This window comes from Mobula hypostoma, chromosome 3, assembly GCF_963921235.1.
Source record: "Mobula hypostoma chromosome 3, sMobHyp1.1, whole genome shotgun sequence".
Taxonomy (NCBI): Eukaryota; Metazoa; Chordata; class Chondrichthyes; order Myliobatiformes; family Myliobatidae; genus Mobula; species Mobula hypostoma.
Window position 1 is genome coordinate 163,668,217 of NC_086099.1, and position 23,443 is coordinate 163,691,659.

Genomic DNA, 23,443 nt, shown 5'->3' on the forward strand with positions numbered 1-23,443 from the left:
GGGGGATTTTAATATGCAGGTATATTGGGAAAATATGGTTGGTACTCAATCCAAAGAGAGGGAATTGTAAAATATCTATGAGATAGCTTTTCAGGGCAACTTTTGCATGATCCCCTTTGGGGGAATGGCAATTCTGGATTGGGTGTTGAGTAATGAACCTGATTCGATTCAGGAGCGTAAGGTAAAGGAAGCGTTCGGAGGCTTTGATCATAGTATGGTAGAATTCACCCTGCAGTATGAGGAGGAGAAGATAAAGTCAGGTGTATCAGTATTACAGTGGAGTAAAGGGAATTACAGAGGCATGAGAGAGGAGCTGGCTAGAGTCGATTATATAGGGACACTAGTAGGGATGATGGCAAAAGAGTAATGGCTAGAATTTCTGAGGGCAATTTTGAAGGCGCAGGATAGATATATCCCAATGATGAAAAAGTATTCCAAAGGGAGGATCAGTCAACTATGGCTGATAAGTAAAGTTAAAGACAGCATGAAATGAAAAGACAGCATTGGCCTAATGGCCTAATTCTGCTCTTGTGTCTTATAGAAACATAGAAAACTCACAGCACAATACAGGCCCTTCAGCCAACAAAGCTGTGCCAAACATGTCCTTACCTTAGAAATTACCCAGAGTTACCCATAGCCCTCTATTTTTCTAAGATCCATGTATCTATCCAGAAATCTCTTAAAAGACCCTATCGTATCCGCCTCCACCACCGTCGCCGGCAGCCCATTCCACGCACTCACCACTCTCTGCGTAAAAAAACTCACCACTGACATCTCCTCTGTACCTACTTACAAGCACCTTAAAACTGTGCCCTCTCATGCTAGCCATCTCAACCCTGGGAGAAAGCCTCTGACTATCCACACAATCAATGTCTCTCATCATCTTGTATACCTCAATCAGGTTACCTCTCATCATCCATCGCTCCAAGGAGAAAAGGCCAAGTTCACTCAACCTATTCTCATAAAGCATGCTCCCCAGTCCAGGTAACATCCTTGTAAATCTCCTCTGCACCCTCTCTATAGTTTCCACATCCTTCCTGTAGTGAGGTGACCAGAACTGAGCATATTATTCCAAGTGGGGTCTGACCAGGATCCTGTATAGCTGCAACATTACCTCTTGGCTCCTAAACTCAATCCCACGATTGATGAAGACCAATGCACCGTATGCCTTCTTAACCACAGAGTCAACCTGAGCAGCAATGTTATGATGGTGATAGGGACTTGGACCACAAGATCCCTCTGATCCTCCACACAGCCAAGAGTCTTACCATTAATACTATATTCTGCCATCATATTTGACCTAGCAAAATGAACCACCTCACACTTATCTGGGTTGAACTCCAACTGCCACTTCTCAGCCCATTTTTGCATGCTATCGATGTCCGGTTGTAACCTCTGACAACCCTGCACATTATCCACAACACCCCCAACCTTTGTCATGAGCAAATTTACTAACCCATCCCTTCATTTCCTCATCCAGGTCATTTATAAAAATCACGAAGAGTAGGGGTCCCAGAACAGATCCCTGAGATCCCTTATGGATTCTATTTATTTTTTGTCAACCAATCTCATAGCGCTTCTTTGTCCTCATAATTTTCCCATTAAGTATACTCTGACATCATCTATATAGTAGGTGTTAATTGTCTGATTTTTATTGCAGTTATAAAGCGTACTCTTTAGTGTTATCCTCGTCACCAAGATAAGGGATGAACCATGATTGTTGAAGCTTGTTTTTGAATGAAGCCTTTGATATACTGTGTCTGAATATACCTAACCTTGCTTTCTGCTATAAATTTATTATAATCCTATAGAAATATTTCTTGGGAAGTATAATTGTCCATGTGTATTTTTTTTTCATTTCATCTGTTTTTGAAGCGGTTTTTCGAGCATGTGCTGATGGTGGAGCGAATCAACTCTATGAACACACAAAAGGAATACAAGAAAGGTAAGGCTATTGTTCTTGTCTTTTTCTATTATTGTTCCAATCTTGTGTTTAACTGCTTACTGAGTGGCATTCTGTCTGATAATTGAGGTAACAATGGATTCCTTTGTTAGAAAGAAAATAATTCTGCTTTGATCAATATGTCTAAAAATGACAGTCAGAAAATTAAAGAATAGACAAGGTAATCATATTTAATAATGTTTTTCATTTATTTGTCAAATAGGCTTTACCGACATTCACTGTTTTTATAGATAAAGACAACAGTCTGATGTATATGTGGATAGATGACAGCCAGTCTGATAAACGTTTGTTTCCACAGCTTCAAATAATATTTGAGCACTTAAACTTGTATCTGCAATTTTGTTTCTAAATTATGAATTCATTTTTTCCTATTACTGTGAAATAAATTTTCCTTCAGATGGGAAAATGTACAATAAATGTGTGAAAGCTGATGGATTATGGCATGATATGTGTCAGAGAAGGCTGAAAGTTTGGGAAGATGTCCACTGTATGTCTAACTTTTTAATATATTTTATGGATATATTAAAATGGATTTGTTGAGTTGGATTTGATTCAGCTTGTAACCCATAGTCTCTGTAAATCAGGGCTGTCAAACTACCGGCCCACAGGCTGGAAGGGGTCCAATCCAGCCTGCAGGGGAAAAAAAGGTGTATTCATGACCATTTATTATGTATCTGTACGGCAGCCGTTCTCTCTCCCACCGTTGTCTGTGCTGCCTGCTGTGCTGGCAGCTTGTTGTGTGTACTTAGAAAATAATAGGTGGCAGTTAACTACCCACTGTGCATAAGCACCTACCACCCTGCACTGAAGACCACTAGGGCCCCACTTACGTCGTCAGACACAGTATAAACACACAGAGTACTCAGGTAAGTAACACCTGTAGCAAGGCTGAGACTGTTTGCTGCTGTGGTTCAAAACGCTCTCCAAGAAAAGAAAAGTTGACATCGAAGGTCAGATATTCAACGATAATTGGAAAGATTGTTTTTTCTTCTGTGAGGTCAACGGCAAACCTGTGTGTCTGATATGCTTGCAACATGTGGCTGTGGCAAAAGAGTACGATATCAAATGACACTGTGAGACGTCACACGAAGAAAAATATGACAAGTACACAGGACGACTCAGAACGCAAAAGGTAAACGAACTTGAAGCAACTCTGAAAAAACAGCAATCAGTGTTCACCAAAAGTCAAGAGACTCATGATGGAGCTGTCAAGGCCAGCAATATTATTGCCAACAAAATAGCTGCTGCGTCGAAGCCATAATTCATCAAAGCATGCATGCTGATGGCGGCTGAGCTGGTGTGCCCTGAGAAGAGACAGGCTTTTGGTAATATCAGCTTGTCAAGAAATACTGTGGCAGAGAGAATCGAGGACCATGCAGGAGATTTGAACAGTCAACTAAAAGACAAAGTGAAGTCATTTATTGCCTTTTCTATTGCAATTGGTGAGAGCACCGACGTGACTGATGTAGCTCAATTGGGAATACTTACTCGTGGTGTTGATGCATCTTTGACCATCACTGAGGAGTTTGTGGAGATGGTGCCCATGACAAACACCACAACGGCGAATGACGTTTTCTCCAGCCTCGTCGAGGCCTTGGACAGACTGGGGGTTGACTGGAGTCACGCTGTCAGTGTGGCAACAGATGGCGCACCGTTCATGGTCGGGGAAAAGGCAGGTGTTGTTGCGAAGCTCAGAGAGAAAGTTCAGACAGAGACTCCAGAGCAGGAATTCTGGAATTTTCATTGTATTATACACCAAGAGGCGTTATGTGGCAGGAGCCTGAAAATGGACAATGTCATGGATGTAGTAATCAAAACAGTTAATTTTATTAGAGCCAAGGGACTCAACCATCGGCAATTTGACACTCTTTTGTCCGAAAGTAATATTGGACACGGCCTACCCTACCACACTGAAGTCCGCTGGTTGAGCAGAGGGGTTGTGCTGAAACGTGTTTTTCAATTACGTGCAGAAATTGGACTATTCATGAACGAGAAAGGGAAGCCAGTGGCAGAGTTGGATGACCCAGTCTGGCTTCATGATCTTGCATTTTTGGTGGATATAACAGAGCACTTAAATGTGCTGAATGTTAACATGCAAGGCTGCAACAAACTTGTTACAAAATACTACGACAGCACTCGTGCCTTTCAAATTAAATTAGGCCTGTGGGAGATGCAACTATCCCGGAGCAACCCAGCTCATTTCCCCTCTTTGAAGTCTATGCGTGTCGCTCATGGGAATAATGACAACATGGACAGGTACAAGGACAAAATATCACGGCTGAAAAGTGAGTTTCAGAATCGTTTCCAAGTCTTCACTCAGCTCGAGAAGGAACTCTTACTATTTTGCTTGCCGTTTGCCATCAACGCAGCATCAGATGTGCCAGAGGAACTCCAAATGGAACTAATTGAAATTCAGTGTAACTCGGCTTTGAAATATAAATTTGAGACTATGGCTCTGTACTCATTCTATCAATACCTGGGACCAATGTACCCCAAGATGACAGACTTTGCCTCAAAGATCCTTTACATGTTTGGGACAACGTATCTCTGTGAGCAGGCATTCTCCATAATGAACATTAACAAATCCCAACTGCGCTCGCAGCTGACACACAGACATCTAAATGACATTATGAAAATCACAACTGCTAGAAACTGGTCCCTGATGTTGACAGGCTGGTTAAAGCCAAGAGATGTCAGGTGTCTGGAAGCAGCAAGTGAAAAACTGTTCGATGCACTGTGACATGTAAACAAAATTCATTATAAAATATTGAGTGTCATAAAATTGTGATTCATTCATTTTCTGACTATTCTATTATTTAAATGTGATCATTTCAATAAAAATTAGAGGCTAACTGTGTTCATTGTCTGAGTTTGATTGCTGGAAGCAGGCTAATAAAAATTAGGTGCAGTTGTGTAGCCTACATTTACAATTTGTTTTATTAGGTCTACATTTGTGTCTGCTAATGTTCGATTTCAAATGGTTTATTAATGGAAAGAGTATGGCTCCCAAAACAATCTTAGCCAAAATAACATCGTTTTTTCTCTCTCTCGTCACAACTTTCTTATAGCCTACGAGTGTAAGTTAATACCAATCATAAAAATAATGCTTGCTAGGCAATCTCCTTCATAAGAAATGAAATTTGTAAGGTGAAACACTTTGTAGTTATAGCAGAGACTGAGACACATGACAGCAGGTTGAAAAAACGAAGGCATTGAAAGCTGTGGGAGCACATGCACGTGCACAACTGATCCAGTCCGCATGAAGTCGCTTTTTGCCCAATTCGGCCTGTGACCTACAATGAGTTTGACACCCCTGCTGTAAATGGTACTCATCTGGGTCAGGAGTGAATGAATGACGAGAGCATCGCCACCATCCAGTGAAATTTAGCGAAGTGTCAGCAGTAAGTAAGGCTAGAAGTTGCTCCTAGACAGCTTTTCACAAGAGGAAAGTCATAAGACTCTTCTATCGAATCCCTTCAAGTCAAAATAACAATGTATAGCAGTAGTGGTAGGAGACTCGATAGTTAGAGGCATGAACAGGAGATTCTATGCCACAAAAAAGAAGCCAGGATAGTCATAGTCATAGTCATACTTTATTGATCCGGGGGGAAATTGGCTTTCGTTACAGTTGCACCATAAATAATTAAATAGTAATAAAACCATAAATAATTAAATAGTAATATGTAAATTATGCCAGGAAATAAGTCCAGGACCAGCCTATTCGCTCAGGGTGTCTGACCCTTCAAGGGAGGAGTTGTAAAGTTTGATGGCCACAGGCAGGAATGACTTCCTATGACGCTCTGTGCTGCATCTCGGTGGAATGAGTCTCTGGCTGAATGTACTCCTGTGCCCAACCAGTACATTATGTAGTGGATGGGAGACATTGTCCAAGATGGCATGCAACTTGGACAGCATCCTCTTTTCAGACACCACTGTGAGAGAGTCCAGTTCCATCCCCACAACATCACTGGCCTTACGAATGAGTTTGTTGATTCTTTTGGTGTCTGCTACCCTCAGCCTGCTGCCCCAGCACACAACAGCAAACATGACAGCACTGGCCACCACAGACTCGTAGAACATCCTCAGCATCGTCCGACAGATGTTAAAGGACCTCAGTCTCCTCAGGAAATAGAGACGGCTCTGACCCTTCTTGTAGACAGCCTCAGTGTTCTTTGACCAGTCCAGTTTATTGTCAATTCGTATCTCCAGGTATTCATATCTTCCTCCCAGGTTCTAGGGCCCAGGATGTCTCAGAACAGCTGTGGAAAATTCTCAAGTGGAAGGGTGAGCAGCCAGAGGTTGTGGTGCACATTGAAACCAATGACCTTGGTTGAAAGGGGGAAGAGGTTCCTGATCAGTGAGCAGAAGAATTAGGAAAAAGGCTGAAGAAACTGGATCTCCAAGGTAGTAATCTCTGGATTACTGCCAATGCCATGTGTGAGTCAGAGCAGGAACAGGGTGATGGTTCAGATGAAGGAGAGGCTGAGGAAGTTGTACAGTGGTCAGGGTTCCTGAATCACTGGGATCTCTTCTGGCTCCTAGACAGCCTTTCACAAGAGGAAAGTAACGGATTCTTCTATCAAATCCTTTAAAGTCAATATAGCAATGTATAGCGACAGCGATGGGATACTTGATAGTTCAGGGAACGGATTGGAGATTCTATGGCCACAAAAGAGAAGCCAGGGTAGTGTCTTGCTTCCCAGGTGCAAAGGTTACAAAAAGGACCAGAAGGAGGTGTTGCAGCTGACCTGAGGGGGACCAGTATCCTTGTGGGCAGGTTTGCCTGAGCTGATGGGGATCATTTCAACTGAGTTGGCAGGAGATGAGAACCAGAACGGTAGGGTTGAGGATGGGGCAGTTTCAGAGTATACAAGTAGATGCAGTGTGTAGTGAAACTGTGAGATGGACAGGCAAAATTGCAGTCAGTGGGATGAGTTGAAGTGTGACATGGTGACAAAATCGAAAAGGGTGACGAATATAGGACTGAAGGTGGTATATTTGAATACACGCAGTATAAGAAATAAGGGAGATGATCTTGTAGCGTAGTTAGAGATTGTCAGGTTTGACATTGTGGGCATCACTGAGACGTGGCTGAAAGAAGATCATAGTTGGGAACCTAACAGCCAAGGATACACCTTGTATCGAAAGGACAGACAGATAGGTAGAGGAGGTGAGGTAACTGTTGGCAGAAGATGAGATCAAATCCGAAGAAAGAGGTGACATAGGATGGGAAGATGTAAAATCCTTGTAGATAGCGTTAAGAAACTGCAAGGGTGTAAAGACCCTGATGGGAGTTATATACAGGCCTCCAAACAGTAGAGACGATATGGAATACAGATTTCAACAGGAAATCATGTAATAGGACAATGTTACGATAGTCCTGGGGGATTTCAATATACAGGTATATTGGGAAAATCAGGTTGGTGCTGGATCCCAAGAGAGGAAATTTGTAGAATGCCTAGAATACGAGATGATTTTTTAGAGCAACTTATGCTTGAGCCCACCAGGGAATCAGCTAGTCTGGATTGGGTGCTGTGTGATGAACCAGATTTGATGAGGGAATGATCATAATATGATAAAATAATAGGATAATACATCCCAAAGATGAAGAAGTATTGTAAAGGGTGGATAAGACAACCATGGGTGACAAGAAAAGTCAAAGACGGCATTAAAAGCAAATGAGAGGGCATAAAATATAGGTATAGCAATATTTAGTGAGAAGTTAGAGGATTAGGAAGCTTTTAAAAATCAACAGAAAGCAACTAAAAAAAAATGAGAGAAAAGATGAAATATGAAGGTAAGCTAGCCAAAAATAGAAAAAAGGGATCCCAGAAGTTTTTTCAAATATGTAAAAGGTAAAAGAGAGGTGAGAGTAGATATTGGACAGCAGGAAAATGACACGAGAGAGGTAGGAATGAACAAAGAAATGGCAGATGAACTTAAGCATTTTGTGTCGGTCTTTACTGTGGAAGACACTGGCAGTAAGTATGCCAGAATTTTGAGACTGTCAGGAGGCAGAAGAGAGCAAAGTAACTATTACTAAAGAGATGGTGCTTGGGAAGCAGAAAGATCTGAAGGTAGATAAGTTACCTGGACCAAGGTGGACTACAACCAAGGGTTCTGAATCAGAATCAGGTTTGTTTTCACCAGCATGTGTCACAAAATTTGTGAGCTTAGCAGCAGCAGTTCAATGCAATATATGATAATATAAAAATGAATAAATAAGTATATTCAGATAAAAAAAACTAGATACATTGATTACAGTAGTGCAAAAGCAGAAATAATAAGGGGTAGTTGAAGAGATTGTGGAGGCATTAGTAACGCTCTTTCAAGGATAACTAGATTCTGGAATGATTCTGGAGGACTGGAAAATTACAAATGTCACTCCACTCTTTAAGAAGGGAGGGAGGCAGAAGATAAGAAATTATAGGCTAGTTAGCCTGACTTCGGTGATTGGGAAGATGTTGGCGTCAATTATTAGGGACAAGGTTTCTGGGTACTTGGTGGAGTATGATGAAGTAGGCCATAGTCAGCATGGTTTTCCTTGGGGAAAAATCTACCTGACTAATTTGTTGGAATTCTTTGAGGAAATAACAGGCAGGATAAACAAAGGAATGTCAGTGGATATTATTTACTTAGATGTTCAGAAGGCCTTTGACAAGATGCAACAAATGAGGCTGCTTAACAAGAATGGTATTACAGGAGAGATGCCAGCATGGATGGAAGATTGGCTGATTGGCAGGAGACAAAGGTCAGAATAAAGGGGGGCTAATTTGGTTGGTAGCTGCTGACAACTGGTGTTCCGCAGGGATTGGTATTAGGGCTGCTTCTTTTCACGTCACATGTCAACGATTTGGATAACAGAATTTATGGATTTGTGCTAGGTTTACATCTAGTACAAGGATAGGTGGAAAGGCAGATAGTGTTGAGAAGGCAGGGAGTCTGCAGTAGGACTTGGACAGTTTGGGAGAATGGGCAAAGTGGCAGATGCAATAAAGCGTCAGGAAGTGTATGGCCATGCACTTTGGTAGAATTAATAAAGGAATAGTCTATTTTCTAAATGGGGTGAAAATTCAAAAATAAGAGGTCCAAAGGGATTTGTGAATCCTTGTGCAGGATTCCCTGAAGGTTAAGGAAGGCAAATATAATGTTAGCTTTCATTTGGAGATGACTAGAATATAAGAGCAAGAATCTGATGCTGAGGCTTATAAGGCATTGATTAAACCACACTTGGAGAATTGTGAGCAGATTTGGGCCCATCATCTAAGACAAAATGTGCTGACATTGGGGATGATGCAGAGGGGGTTCACAAGAAAGTTTCTGGATATGAAAGGGTTAATGTATGAGGAGTATTTAATAGTTCTGTGCCTGTACTGGTTGGAGCTCATTGAAACCTATCGAATACTAAATGGCCAAGACAGTGAACCTGGTGTTTCCGATGGTGGGTGAGTCCAAGACCAGAGGGCATAGCCTCAGAAAAGAAGGATGTCCATTTAGACCACAGATGAGGAGGAATTTCTTCAACCAGAGGTTGGTGAATCTGTGGAATTTATTGCCACGATTGGCTGTGGAGGCCAAGTCACTGAGTAGATTGAATGCAGAGGTTGATAGGTTCTTGTCTAGTCAGGGCTCCGAAGGTCAGCCATGATGGAATAGCTTAGCAGACTCTATCAGCTGAGTGGCCTAATTCTGCTCCTATGTCTTGTTGTATAAAGGTCTATGATATTCAAAGACAGTAGAAATTTGTAAAATATTAATTTAATCAATTAAAGCAATTAATTTTCACAATTTTGTTGAAATAATATAAAAATAAGTTTTAAAAAATAAACTTGGTTTTCCCCTCAATCCATAGGATAGAATCCATCTTAGCTGAATTTGAGCCAATCCTTTGACAGATTTCTAAGTGTTTTCCAAGATAATCACAGCATATTTGGCTTCCACTATTGAACGTCACATGGAGTTCGTTGTTGGTGCTGAATGACCAATGCACTGGACATAACTGAATAGATTCTTCCCATCATATTGTCTGAAGTGGCCAAGTTTATCTTTCAATTCATAACTTACATCTGCTACATAGCAACATAGAAAATCTACAGCACAATACAGGCCCTTCGGCCCGCAAAGCTGGGTCATCAATATCCTTACCTGACGAATTACCTAGGGTTACCCATAGCCCTCTATTTTTCTGAGCTTCATATACCTGTCCAAGAGTCTCTTAAAAGACCCTATCGTATCTGCCTCTATCACCATCGCCAACAGCCCATTCCAAGCACTCACCACTCTCTGTGTAAAAAAAACGTATACCTGATATGTCCCCTGTACCAACTTTCAAGCACCTTAAAACTGTGCCCTCTCATGCTAACCATTTCAGCCCTGGGTAAAAACCTCTAACTATCCACACGATCAATGCCTCTCATCATCTTGTATGCCTCTATCAGGTCATCTCTCATCCCCCATTGCTCCAAGGAAAAAAGGCCGAGTTCAATCAACCTATTCTCATAAGGCATGCACTCCAATCCAAGCAACATCCTTGTAAATCTCCTCTGCACCCTTTCTATGGTTTCCACGTCCTTCCTGCAGTGAGGTGACTGGAACTGAGCACAGTACTCCAAGTGGGGTCTGACCGGGATCCTATATAGCTGCAACATTACCTCTCAGCTCCTAAACTCAATCCCACGATTGATGAAGGCTAATACACCGTATGCCTTCTTAACCACAGAGTCAACCTGCACAGCAGCCTTGAGAGTCCTATGGAATCGGACCCCAAGATCCTTCTGATCCTCCACACTGCCAAGAATCTTACCATTAATACTATATTCTGGCATCATATTTAACCTACCAAGATGAACCACCTCCCACTTATTTGGGTTGAACTCCATCTGCCACTTCTCAGCCCAGTTTTGCGTCCAATCAATGTCCTTCCGTAACCTTTGACAGCCCTCCATACTATCTACAACACCCCCAACTGTTGTGTCATCAGCAAATTTACTAACCCATCCCTCCACTTCTTCATCCAGGTCATTTATAAAAATTACAAAGAGTAGGGGTCCCAGAACATATCCCTGAGGCACACAACTGGTTACCGACCTCCATGCAGAATATGACCCATCTACAACCGCTCTTTGCCTTCTGTGGGCAAGCCAGTTCTGGATCCACAAAGCAATTTCCCCCTTGGATCCCATGCCTCCTTACTTTCTCAATAAGGCTTGCATGGGGTATCTTGTCAAGTGCCTTGCTGAAATCCATATACACTACATCTACTTTGAAAAATAGAGGGCTATGGGTAACCCTATTAATTTCTAAGGTACGGACATGTTCGGCACAACTTTGTGGGCCGAAGGGCCTGTATTGTGCTGTAGGTTTTCTATGTTTCTATGTTTCTACTGCTCTACCATCATCAATGTGTTTAGTCACATCCTCAAAAAATTCAATCAGGCTCGTAAGGCATGACTTGCATTTCAGAACGCCATGCTGACTATTCCTAATCATATTATGCCTCTCCAAACGTTCATAAATCCTGCCTCTCAGGATCATCTCCATCAGCTTACCAACCACTGAAATAAGACTCACTGGCCTATAATTTCCTGGGCTATCTCTACTCCCTTTCTTGAATAAGGGAACAACATCCGCAACACTCCATTTCTCTAGAACCTCTCCCGTCCCCATTGATGATGCAAAGATCGTCACCAGAGGCTCAGCAATCTCTCCCTTGCCTCTCACAGTAGCCTGGGGTATATCTCGTCCGGTCCTGGTGACTTATCCAACTTGATGTTTTCCAAAAGCTCCTGGACATCCTCTTCCTTAATACTTACATTCTCAAGCTTTTCAGTCCACTGTAAGTCATCCCTACAATCGACAAGATCCTTTTCCGTAGTGAATACTGAAGCAAAGTACTCATTAAGTACCTCTGCTATCTCCTTTGGTTCCATATACACATTTCCACTGTCACATTTGATTGGTTCTATTCTCTCATGTCTTATCTTCTTGCTCTCAACATACTTGTAGAGTGCCTTGGGGTTTTCCTTACTCCTGTCTGCCAAGGCTATCTCATGGCCCCGTTTGGTTCTCCCAATTTCATTCTTGAGCTCCTTCCTGCTAGCCTTATAATCTTCTAGCTCTCTATCATTACCTAGCTTTTTGACATCTTTGTAAACTCTTCTTCTTGACTAGATTTACAACAGCCTTTGTACACCATGGTTCCTGTACCCTATCACCCTTTTCCTGTCTCACTGGAACATACCTATGCAGAACTTCATGAAAATATCCCCTGAACATTTGCCACATTTCTTCAGTACATTTCCCTGAAGACATCTGTTTCCAATTTATGCTTCCAAGTTCCTGCCTGATAGCTTCATATTTCCTCTTACTCCAATTAAATGCTTTCCTAACTTGTCTGTTCCTATCCCTCTCCAATGCTATGGTAAAGGAGATAGAGTTGTGATCACTATCTCCAAAATGCTCTCCTACTGAGAGATCTGACACTTGACCAGGTTCATTTCCCAATACCAGATCAAGTACAGTCTCTTCTCTTGTAGGCTTATCTACATATTATGTCAAGAAACCTTCTTGACCACACCTAACAAACTCCACCACATCTAAACCCCTCACTCTAAGGACATGCAAATCGATATTTGGGAAATTAAAATCTCCCACCACAACAACCCTGTTATTATTACACCTTTCCAGAATCTGTCTTCCTATCTGCTCCTCGATGTCCCTGTTACTATTGGGTGGTCTATAAAAAAATACCCAGTAGAGTTATTGATCCCTTCCTGTTCCTAACTTCCACACATAGAGACTCCCAAGACAATTCTTCATGTCTTCCTTTTTTTCTATGGCCGTGACAATATCTCTGATCAACAGTGCTACGCCCCCACCTCTTTTGCCTCCCTCACTGTCCTTTCTGAGACATCGAATGCCTGGCACTTGAAGTAACCAATCCTGTCCCTGAGCCATTCAAGTCTCTGTAATGGCCACAACATCGTAGCTCCCAGTACCGATCCATACCCTAAGCTCATCTGCTTTGTTCATAATACTCCTTGCATCAAAATAGACATATCTCAAACCATCGGTCTGAGCACTTCCCTTCTCGATCACCTGCCTATCCTCCCTCTCGCACTGTCTCCAAGCTTTCTCTATCTGAGAGCCAACCGCCTCTTCTTGCATCTCTTCAGTTTGGTTCCCACCCCCCAGTAATCCTAGTTTAAACTCTCCCCAACAGCCTTTGCAAACCTCGCCGCCAGGATATTGGTTCCCCTGGGATTCAAGTGCAACCCGTCCTTTTTGTACAGGTCACTCCTGCCCCAAAAGAGGTCCCAATGATCTAGAAATCTGAATCCCTGCACCCTGCTCCAATCCCTCAACCATGCATTTATCCTCCAACTCACTCCATTGCTATACTCACTATCGCGTGGAACAGGCATCCTCTTCCTTTCCATACGCTTATGAGCCACAGGGCCAGACCCTGTGCAAGAGGCACAGCCACTGTTGCTTCCCCCAGGTAGGCCATTCCTCCCCAGCAGTACTCAAGCAGGAGTACGTATTGTCAAGGGGTAGAGCCACAGGGGTACTCTCTTGCCTCTGACTCCTGCCCTTCCCTCTCCTGACTGTTACCCATTTATCTGTCTGCCCAGGCCCCAGTGTGACGACCTGCCTATAGCTCCTACCTATCATCTCCTCACTCTCCCTGACCAGGTGAAGGTCATCGAGCTGCATCTCTAGTTTCCTAACATGGTTCCTAAGGAGCTGCAGCTTGATGCGCCTGGTGCAGATATGGCCGTCCGGGAGGCTGGGAGTCTCCCGGACTTCCCACATCTGACATAAGCACAGAAAACCGGCCTCAAATACATACTTCCTGTCTGTGTTCTACTCAGGCAATCTACCTCATCTCGACCTATTATCACCAAAGCCCCGTTGAGCTAAAGCCTTCCTGCTCTGTCTCCCTCTACTGTGGTGCCCGCTCTATAAGGCTGTCTCCTTTTAAAATCTTCTTGCTGTTCTCACTGGCTGATGTCCACGTGCTTGCGCAGTCGTGCCCTGATCAAACCGTTGAGGAAATAACCCCATAATTAATTACAATAAATCAAAATGATAATGGAACACCAGGATTAAAAGCCTTCCTTTAGTCTGCTTTAATGATTTGAAAGCAACTGAAATTTTCATGGAGAAGAGATATGCATGCCCTGGGCTCAGCTCAAATGGTACTGGAAAGTAACTGATTCTAACTGGAAGAGATATGACATTACTTTCTAATATATTTCATTGATGCTGGTTCTTTTCTTTGGGGTATGTTTAACAAAGTTTATCCTCATCAGCTACTTAACAGCATATATTCATGTAATTGATAACAAGGATCATCAGCAATTTGTTCAGCGTATTCCTCTTAACTCAAGAACTTTACATGGTTCATTGTGAAATTTTGCCTTGTAAATACAGTAAATAAATTCAAAAAGTAGTTTAACTTGTGTTATCCTTTTAAATTTTTGACTCTACAAAACAATAACTGCAGCGACTGTCCTAAATGGTTGGGTTCATGGAAATCAGAACCACAAATTGGCATATCTCACTCCTGTACACCCTCTTGTCACCACCTGAGATTCTACCAACAATGGTTGTATTATCAGCAAATTTGCAGATGGTATTTGAGCTATGCCTAGCCACACAGCCATGCGTATATCGAGAGTAGAGCAGTGGGCTAAGCACAGACCCCTGAGGTGTGCCAGCGTTGATCGTCAGCGAGGACAATATGTTATCACCAATCCACACAGATTGTGGTCTTTGGGTTAGGAAGTCAATGATCCAATTTCAGAGGGAGGACAGAGGCCCAGGTTCTGCAACTTCTCAATCAGGATTGTGGGAATGATGGTATTAAATGCTGAGCTGTAGTCGATGAATAGCATCCCGATGTAGGTGTTTGTGTTGTCCAGGTGGTCTAAAGCTTTGTGGAGAGCCATTGAGATTGCATCTGCCATTGACTTATTGTAGCAATAGGCAAATTTCAGTGGGTCCAGGTCCTTGTTGAGGCAGGAGTTCAGTCTAGTCATGACCAACCTTTCAAAGCATTTCATCACTGATGTGCTACCGGGCGATAGTCATTAAGGCAGCACACATTATTCTTCGTAGGCACTGGTATAATTGTTCCCTTTTTGAAGCAAGTGGGAACTTCTACCTGTAGCAGTGAGAGGTTGAAAATGTCCTTGAGTACTCCCGCTGGTTGGTTGCTACAGGTTTTCAGAGCTTTACCAGGTACTCCATCAGGACCTTCTGCCTTGTGTTGGTTCACTCTCTTTAAAGACAGCCTAAAATCGGCCTCTGAGACAGAGATCACAGGGTCATCAAGTGCAGCAGGGATCTTCACAGCTGTAGTTCTCCCTTTCAAAGCATGCATAGAAGGCGAGAATTCATCTTGTAGTGAAGCATCGCTGCTATTCATGCTATTGGGTTTCGCTTTGTAGGAAGTAATATCTTGCAGTCCCTGCCAGAGTTGCTGTGCATCTGATGTCACTTCCAAGCTCGTTCGAAATTGTCTCTTCGCCCTTGAAATAGTCCTCCTGAAATGGTTAAAAAGGTGTAAAAAGACAAACTGAGTCACAAATTATGTATCTAAATGAAATACAGAACACATTAGAACACTACCAGTAGCACTACAGTACCACAAAACATGTACTTATCGATGGAGGAATTCATCCAGTGTACGCAATGTGCAAAATCAGCGCAGACACCTAGTCCTGGACTGCTTTCATACAATGCTATCAATTAATGCATCCTCCAAATCTTTCATTTTCATTGTAACGTTCAAGATGATTGTTGATACTTTCAACTTCTTCATGGTTCCTAACTTGTAGTGAAATCATTTCATCTTTACTCTTGGCCATTTTTGGCATCTCCAAGCCTGGAAGCTTGAAACTGCAGTGAGCAAAACGGTTCTGAATTATCTTACTGCTTTTGACAAAAATCAAACATTTAGGAGGAATAGGAGAAAACAAACATATGTGTAACCCTCTCACTGTGGCTCATAACAAACTCAGCTTGTTAGCTAACCCTGGCTAACAGCCGCGTGACGCAGCAATGGGTAACAGTGAAAAGGCTGCCATCAATAAGCAACACATATCTTGGGCTAGTATGATTCGGGAGCAACCAAACAGGAAAGTTGGAATATTCTGAGAAGGGAATGGTAATTATAATGAATATTGGGTAGGTACTGCTCCATGCAAAGTTATTGTTCACCAGGAGGTAACGGATCGTACACCAGCATAAAATTAAAGTGGACATATATTTATCAACTTTAACAAACAGTTAACAGAAAAAGAGAAGAGGAAAGGCCTGTTACAGTTAAGCCAGTCTAATGTGCACATAAATGTTGGAGCTAGTCTCTGAAGTAGTCGGATGTATTGCTTTACTCACAGCGCTGAACCCACGTCACCAGCCACAGCTCGAACTTCCCTCGAAGAACATTAGGAACAAACGGGCTAACTCAGAAGTATTGACACTTTCTCCTTGGAACCATTGGTCTGTACAGAGCACTTCTTGCTATATGCCCATCTCCGCATCTCCATCTCTTCCAGTACCTCCAACAAAAGACCACTGTCCCTCTGAAATCTGACTCCGCCCAGCTCTCCTGAATGTTTCATGGCATCTCACTGGACAGAATGTTACAACGTGTTATCAAGGCAAACCTATTTGGCTATGTTGAGCAAATCGCTCTTACCTCAGCTGAAACCAAAACACTAGACTCTGAAGCTTACCTCACAGAACACACTTCATTTCCAGAAAACTGCTAAAATTCTGTCAAATACGTAGCAGCATAGTTGTAGAAATACAATTTTAACAAGGGCATTACATATGCAACTCACACAAAATGCTGGAGGAACTCAGCAGGCCAGGAAACATTTGGGACAAGAGTACAGTCAACATTTCGGGCCAAAACCCTTTGGTAGGATGCATCTGGCATTATTTAAAATCTATTTGCTCTCAGCACGCCAGCAATTTTTTTGATTTTTTTTGTTCTCTGAGAGTTGTGCCAAATAAGGAGTAGCCTCAATTAACCAATGGACCAATTGACTCAAATCCTCTGTATTTAGAACCATAGAGCCAAAGAACACTAAGCACAGAAAACAGGCCATTTGGCCCTTCTAGTCTGTGCCAAAACTTTATTCCACTAGTCCCATTGACCTGCACCCAATCCATAACCCTCCAGACCTCTCCCCTCCATGTATCTATCCAATTTATCCTTAAAACTTAAGAGTGAGCCCACATTTACCACGTCAGATGGCAGGTCATTCCACACTCCCACCACTCTCTGTGAAGAATTTCCCCCTAATATTCCTCCTAAATCTTTTCCCTTTCACCCTAAAGCCATGTCCTCTTGTATTTATCTCTCCTAATCTAAGTGGAAAGAGCCTATTCACATTTACTCTGTCTATACCCCTCATAATTTTGTAAACCTCTATCAAATCTCCTATTATTCTTCTACACTCTAAGGAATAAAGTCCTAACCTGTTCAATCTTTCCCTGTAGCTCAACTCCTGAAGACCCGGCAACATCCTAGGAAATCTTCTCTGCAATCTTTCAATCTTACTGATATCCTTCCTATAGTTAGGTGACCAGAACTGCACACAATATTCCAAATTTGGCCTCACCAATGTCTTATACAACCTAACCATAACATCCCAAATCCTAAACTCAATACTTTGATTTATGAATGCCAGGATGCCAAAAGCCGCCTTTACAGCCCTGTCTATCTGTGACGCCACTTTCAGGCAATTGTGTATCTGAACTCTCAGATCTCTTTGTTCCTCCGCATTCCTCAGTACCCTACCATTTACTGTGTATGTCCTACCTTGATTTGTCCTTCCAAAATGCAACACCTTACACTTGTGTGCATTAAATTCCATCTGCCATTTTCAAGCCCATTTTTCCAGTTGGTCCAGATCCCTCTGTAAGCTTTGAAAGCCTTCCTCGCTGTCCACAACGCCTCCAATCTTAGTGTCATCAGCAAACTTGCTGATCCAATTTACCACATTATCCTCTAGCTCATTGATATAGACAACAAACAACAATGGTCCCAGCACTGATCCCTGAGGCACACCACTAGTCACAGGCCTCCAGTCTGATAAGCAATCATCCACTACCACTCTCTGTCTTCTCCCACACAGCCAACTTCGAATCCAGTTTACAATCTCTCCATGGATACCTAGTGTCCGAACCTTCTGAACTAACCTCCCATGTGGGACCTTGTCAAAGACCTTACTAAAGTCCATGTAGTCAACATCCACAGTCTTTCCTTCATCTACTTTCTTGGTAACCTCCTTGAAAAACTCTACACTCTACCTTTATTCGCTGTAAGGCAGCAAGCACCTCCTGCTCCTTAATCTCTGTGTGCTCCATGACACTACTGCTTGTTTCCCTTTCTTCCATATACGCTATGCCAGTTTCCTGAGTAAATACTGAGGCAAAAAAAAGTTTCAAACTTCACATTACTTTCTTTTCAATTGGACAATCTAAAAGCATTCTACTGTGATATTTCTTTAGCAGTTTGCTTGATGTGTTTGTTCACTTGATGATTTCTTTCCGACATCAGAGGCAAGTTCAGAGTAAAATCACTTTTTTATTACAGGATTTTGTGATTGAAGCAGGAATTCAGGGTGTATAATAGCATGCTTAGAATCTAAAGTTAGTAATGTTGTATTCATGAAACAGCCTCAGACAGTGTTAAGGGCAAAACAGGTTTGCGTAAATACTACTTGGGAATTAAATATTGTATTGGGACTTTGAATATTGCAATTATTAAATATGATTTAAATTTAGTACAACTGTGCTCCTTTTCAGTACACATTATCTAAATTATCTCCTGAAAATTGCAACTGCAGTTCTTACAAGATGTACTGTAAATAAAAGACAATGACTGATTAAAGCAATTAAATCAGTTGTACAAAAAGGTTAAGGTGGTGCTCGTGATTGGGTTCCATGTTTCTTCTTAGAGATACAGTATATTTCAAAGTTCAAAGTAAATTTATTACCAAAGTACATATACATCACCATGTACAGTGTCCCTGAGATTCATTTTCTTGTGGGTATAATCAATAAATCCAATAACCATAATAGAATCAATGAAAAACCGCACCAACAGGATGGCAACCAGAGTGTAAAAGACAACAAACTGTACAGATACAAAAATAAAGAAAAAGTCATAATAATAATAATAATAATAATAATAATACTAATGATAATAATAAATAAATAAGCAATAAATATCAAGAACATGAGATGAAGAATCCTCAAAATTGAGTCCATAAATTGTGGGAACAGTTCAGTGCTGGGGCAAGTGAAGTTGAGTGAAATTATCCCCTTTGATTCACTAGCCTGATAGCTGTTCCTGAACCTGGTGGTGTCAGTCCTGTACCTTCTTCCTGATAGCAGTAGCAAGAAGAGAATATGACTTAGGTGGTTGGGATCCCTGATGATAGATGCTGCTTTCCTGCAGAAATACTCCGTGTAGATGTGCTGAATGGTGGGGAGGTCTTTACCCATGATGGGCTGGGCATGTCCACTACTCTTTGTAGGATTTTCCATTGAAGGGCATTGGTGTTTCCATAGAAACATAGAAAACATGCAGCACAATACAGGCCCTTCAGCCCACAGAGCTGTGCCGAACACATCCCTACCTTAGAACTACCTAGGCTTTATCTGTAGCCTTATATTTTTCTAAACTCAATGTAGCCATCCAGGAGTCTCTTACAAGGCCCTATTGTTTCTGTCTCCATCACCGCCGCCGGCAGCCCATTCGATGCACTCACCACTCTCTGTGTAAAGAACGTACCCCTGACATCTCCTCCGTACCTACTTCCAAGCACCTTAAAACTATGTCCTTAAAACTATGTTAGCCATTTCAGCCCGGGGAAAAACCTCTGACTATCCACACGATCAATGCCTCTCATTATCTTGTACACCTCTATTAGGTCACCTTTCATCCTCCGTCGCTCCAAGGAGAAAAGGCCGAGTTCACTCAACCTATTCTCATAAGGCATGCTCCCCAATCCAGGCAACATCCTTGTAAATCTCCTCTGCACCCTTTCTATGGTTTCCACATCTTTCCTGTAGTGAGGCAACCAGAATCGAGCACAGTACTCCAAGTGTGGTCTGACCAAGGTCCTATATAGCTGCAACATTACCTCTCGGCTCTAAAACTGAATCCCATGATTGATGAAGGCCAATGCACTGTATGCCTTCTTAACCACAGAGTCAACCTGTGTAGCTGCTTTGAGTGTCCTGTGGACTCGGACCCCAAATTCCCTCTGATCCTCCACATTGCCAAGTGTCTTACCATTAATACTATATTCTGCCATCATATTTGACCTACCAAAATGAACCACCTCACATTTCTGTGGGTTGAATTCCACCTGCCACTTCTTAGCCCAGTTTTTCATCCTATCAATGTCCCTTTATAACCTCTGACAGCCCTCCACACTAACCACAACACCCCCAACCTTTGTGTCATCAGCAAATTTACTCACCCATCCCTCCACTTCCTCATCCAGGTCATTTATAAAAATCACAAAGAGTAGGGGTCCCAGAACAGATCCCTGAGGCACACCATTGGTCACCGGCCTCCATGCAGAATATGACCCATCTACAACCACTCTTTGCCTTTGTGGGCAAGCCAGTTCTGGATCCACAAAGCAATGTCCCCTTGGATCCCAAGCCTCCTTACTTTCTCAATAAGCCTTGCATGGGGTACCTCATCAAATGGCTTGCTAAAATCTATATACACTACATCTACGGCTCTACCTTCATCAATGTGCTTAGTCACATCCTCAAAAAAATTCAATCAGGCTGGTAAGGAACAACCTGCCTTTGGCAAAGCCATGCAACACACATCAAAGTTGCTGGTGAACGCAGCAGGCCAGGCAGCATCTGTAGGAAGAGGTGCAGTCGACGTTTCAGGCCGAGACCCTTCGTCAGAAACGTCGACTGCACCTCTTCCTACAGATGCTGCCTGGCCTGCTGTGTTCACTGGCAACTTTGATGTGTGTTGCTTGAATTTCCAGCATCTGCAGAATTCCTGTTGTTTGGCAAAGCCATGCTGACTATTCCTAATCATATTATGCCTCTCCAAATGTTCATAAATTCTGCATCTCAGGATCTTCTCCATCAACTTACCAACCACTGAAGTAAGACTCACTGGTCTATAATTTCCTGGGCTATCCCTACTCCCTTTCTTGAATAAGGAACAACATCTGCAACCCTCCAATCCTCCGGAACCTCTCCCGTCCTCATTGATGATGCAAAGATCATAGCCAGAGGCTCAGCAATCTCCTCCCTCGCTTCCACAGTAGCCTGGGGTACATCCCGTCCGGTCCTGGTGACTTATCCAATTTGATGCTTTCCAAAAGCTCCAGCACATCCCCTTTCTTAGTATCTACATTCTCAGCTTTTCAGTCCACTGCAAGTCATCCCTACAATTGCAAAGATCCTTTTCCGTAGTGAATACTGAAGCAAAGTATTCATTAAGTACTTTTGCTATTTCCTCTGGTTCCATACACACTTTTCCACTGTCACACTTGATTGGTCCTATTCCCTCACATCTTATCCTCTTGATCTTCACATACTTATAGAATGCCTTGGGGTTTTCCTTAATCCTGTCCACCAAGGCCTTCTCATGGCCCCTTCTAGATCTCCTAACTTCGTTCTTAAGCTCCTTCCTGCTAGCCTTATAATCTTCTAGATCTCTATCATTACCTAATTTTTTGAACTTTTCATAAGCTCTTCTTTTCTCCTTGGCTAGATTTACAACAGCCTTTGTATACCATGGATCTTATACCCTACCATCCTTTCCATGTCTCACTGGAACGTACCTACTCAGAACCCCACGCAAATATCCCCTGAACATTTGCCACATTTCTTCTGTACGTTTCCCTGAGAACATCTGTTTCTAATTTATGCTTCCAAGTTCCTGCCTGATAGCGTCCTATTTCCTCTTACTCCAATTAAACACTTTCCTAACTTGTCTGTGCCTATCCCTCTCCAATGCTATGGTAAAGGAGATAGAATTGTGATCACTATCTCCAAAGTGCTCTCCCACTGAGAGATCTGACACCTGACCAGGTTCATTTTGCAATACCAGGTCAAGTACAGCCTCTTCTCTTGCAGGCTTATCTACATATTGTGTCAAGAAACCTTCCTGAACACACCTAACAAACTCTACCCCATCTAAACCCCTTCCTCTAGGGAGATGCCAATCAATATTTGGGAAATTAAAATCTCCCACCATGACAACCCTGTTATTATTACTCTTTTCCAGAATCTATCTCTCCATCTGCTCCTCAATGTCCCTGTTATTATTGAGTGGTCTATAAAAAACACCCAGTGGAGTTATTGACCCCTTCCTGTTCCTAACTTCCATCCGCAGAGACTCCGTAGACAATCCCTCATTGACTTCCTCTGTTTCTGCAGCCGTGACACTATCTCTGATCAACAGTGCCATGCCCCCACCTCTTTTGCCTCCCTCCCCATCATTTATGAAATGTCTTAAGTCTGGCACTTGAAGTAGCCATTCCTGCCCCTGCACAATCCGAGTCTCTGTAATGGTCACAACATCATAGCTCCAAGTGCTGATCCACACTCTAAGCTCATCCACTTTATTCATGATACTCTTCACATTAAAATAGACACATCTCAAACCATAGGACTGAGAATGTCCCTTCCCTGTCACCTGCCTATCCTCCCTTTCACACTGTCTCCAAGCTTTCTCTATTTGTGAGCCAACCTCCCTTTCCTCCGTCACTTCAGTTCGGTTCCCACCCCCCAGCAATTCTAGTTCAAACTCTCCCTAATAGCCTTAGCAAACCTTTCCGCTGGGATATTGGTCGCCCTTGGATTCAAGTGCAACCTGTCCTTTTTGTCCAGGTTACACCTGCTGGCCAGGCTGTGATTCAGCCAGTCAATGTACTCTGCACCTAAAGAAGTTGGCAAGGTTTTAAATGTAATCCTCAATCTTCGTAAACTTCTAAGTAAGTACAGGCGTTGCCGAGCTTTCTTCATAACTGCACTTATGACCTTCAGTCGACAAAAGGCATCCTGATGTTTGCATCATTGCTATCCAGATGTTGCAGGGTTGAGTGAAGAGCCAAAGAAATGACATTGGACCTGTTGTGCCAGTAGGCAAATTGGAGCAGATCCAAATTGCTTCTCAGGCAGGAGTTGATATGCTTCATCACCAACCTCTCAAAGCACTTCATCATTGTGGCTGTAAGTGCTTCTGGTCAATAGTCTTTGAGGCAGCTTACCACGTTCTTCGTAGGCACCGGTATAATTAAAGCCCACTTGAAGCAGGTGGGTACCTCAGACTGCTGTTGAGAGGTTAACGATCTCAGTGAACACTCTAGCCAGTCGATCAGCACAGGTCTTTCGTACTCAGCCAGGTATCCCACCTGGGCCAGGTGTTTTCCATGGGTTCACCCTCCTGCTTTCACATGGGCCTCA

The 23,443-nt window shown here is 42.6% G+C and overlaps 1 protein-coding gene across 11 annotated transcripts in view; it reads left to right on the top strand.

Moving 5' to 3' along the window:
- tpk1 (thiamin pyrophosphokinase 1) overlaps nt 1–23,443 on the top strand; it is a 399,771-nt gene that overhangs the window by 116,074 nt on the left and 260,254 nt on the right. For all 11 annotated transcript variants that reach the window (XM_063044013.1, XM_063044014.1, XM_063044017.1 and 8 more), the window contains one exon: nt 1,876–1,945. In XM_063044013.1, the coding sequence (XP_062900083.1) occupies nt 1,876–1,945 (70 nt within the window). The remainder of the gene's footprint in view (nt 1–1,875; nt 1,946–23,443) is intronic.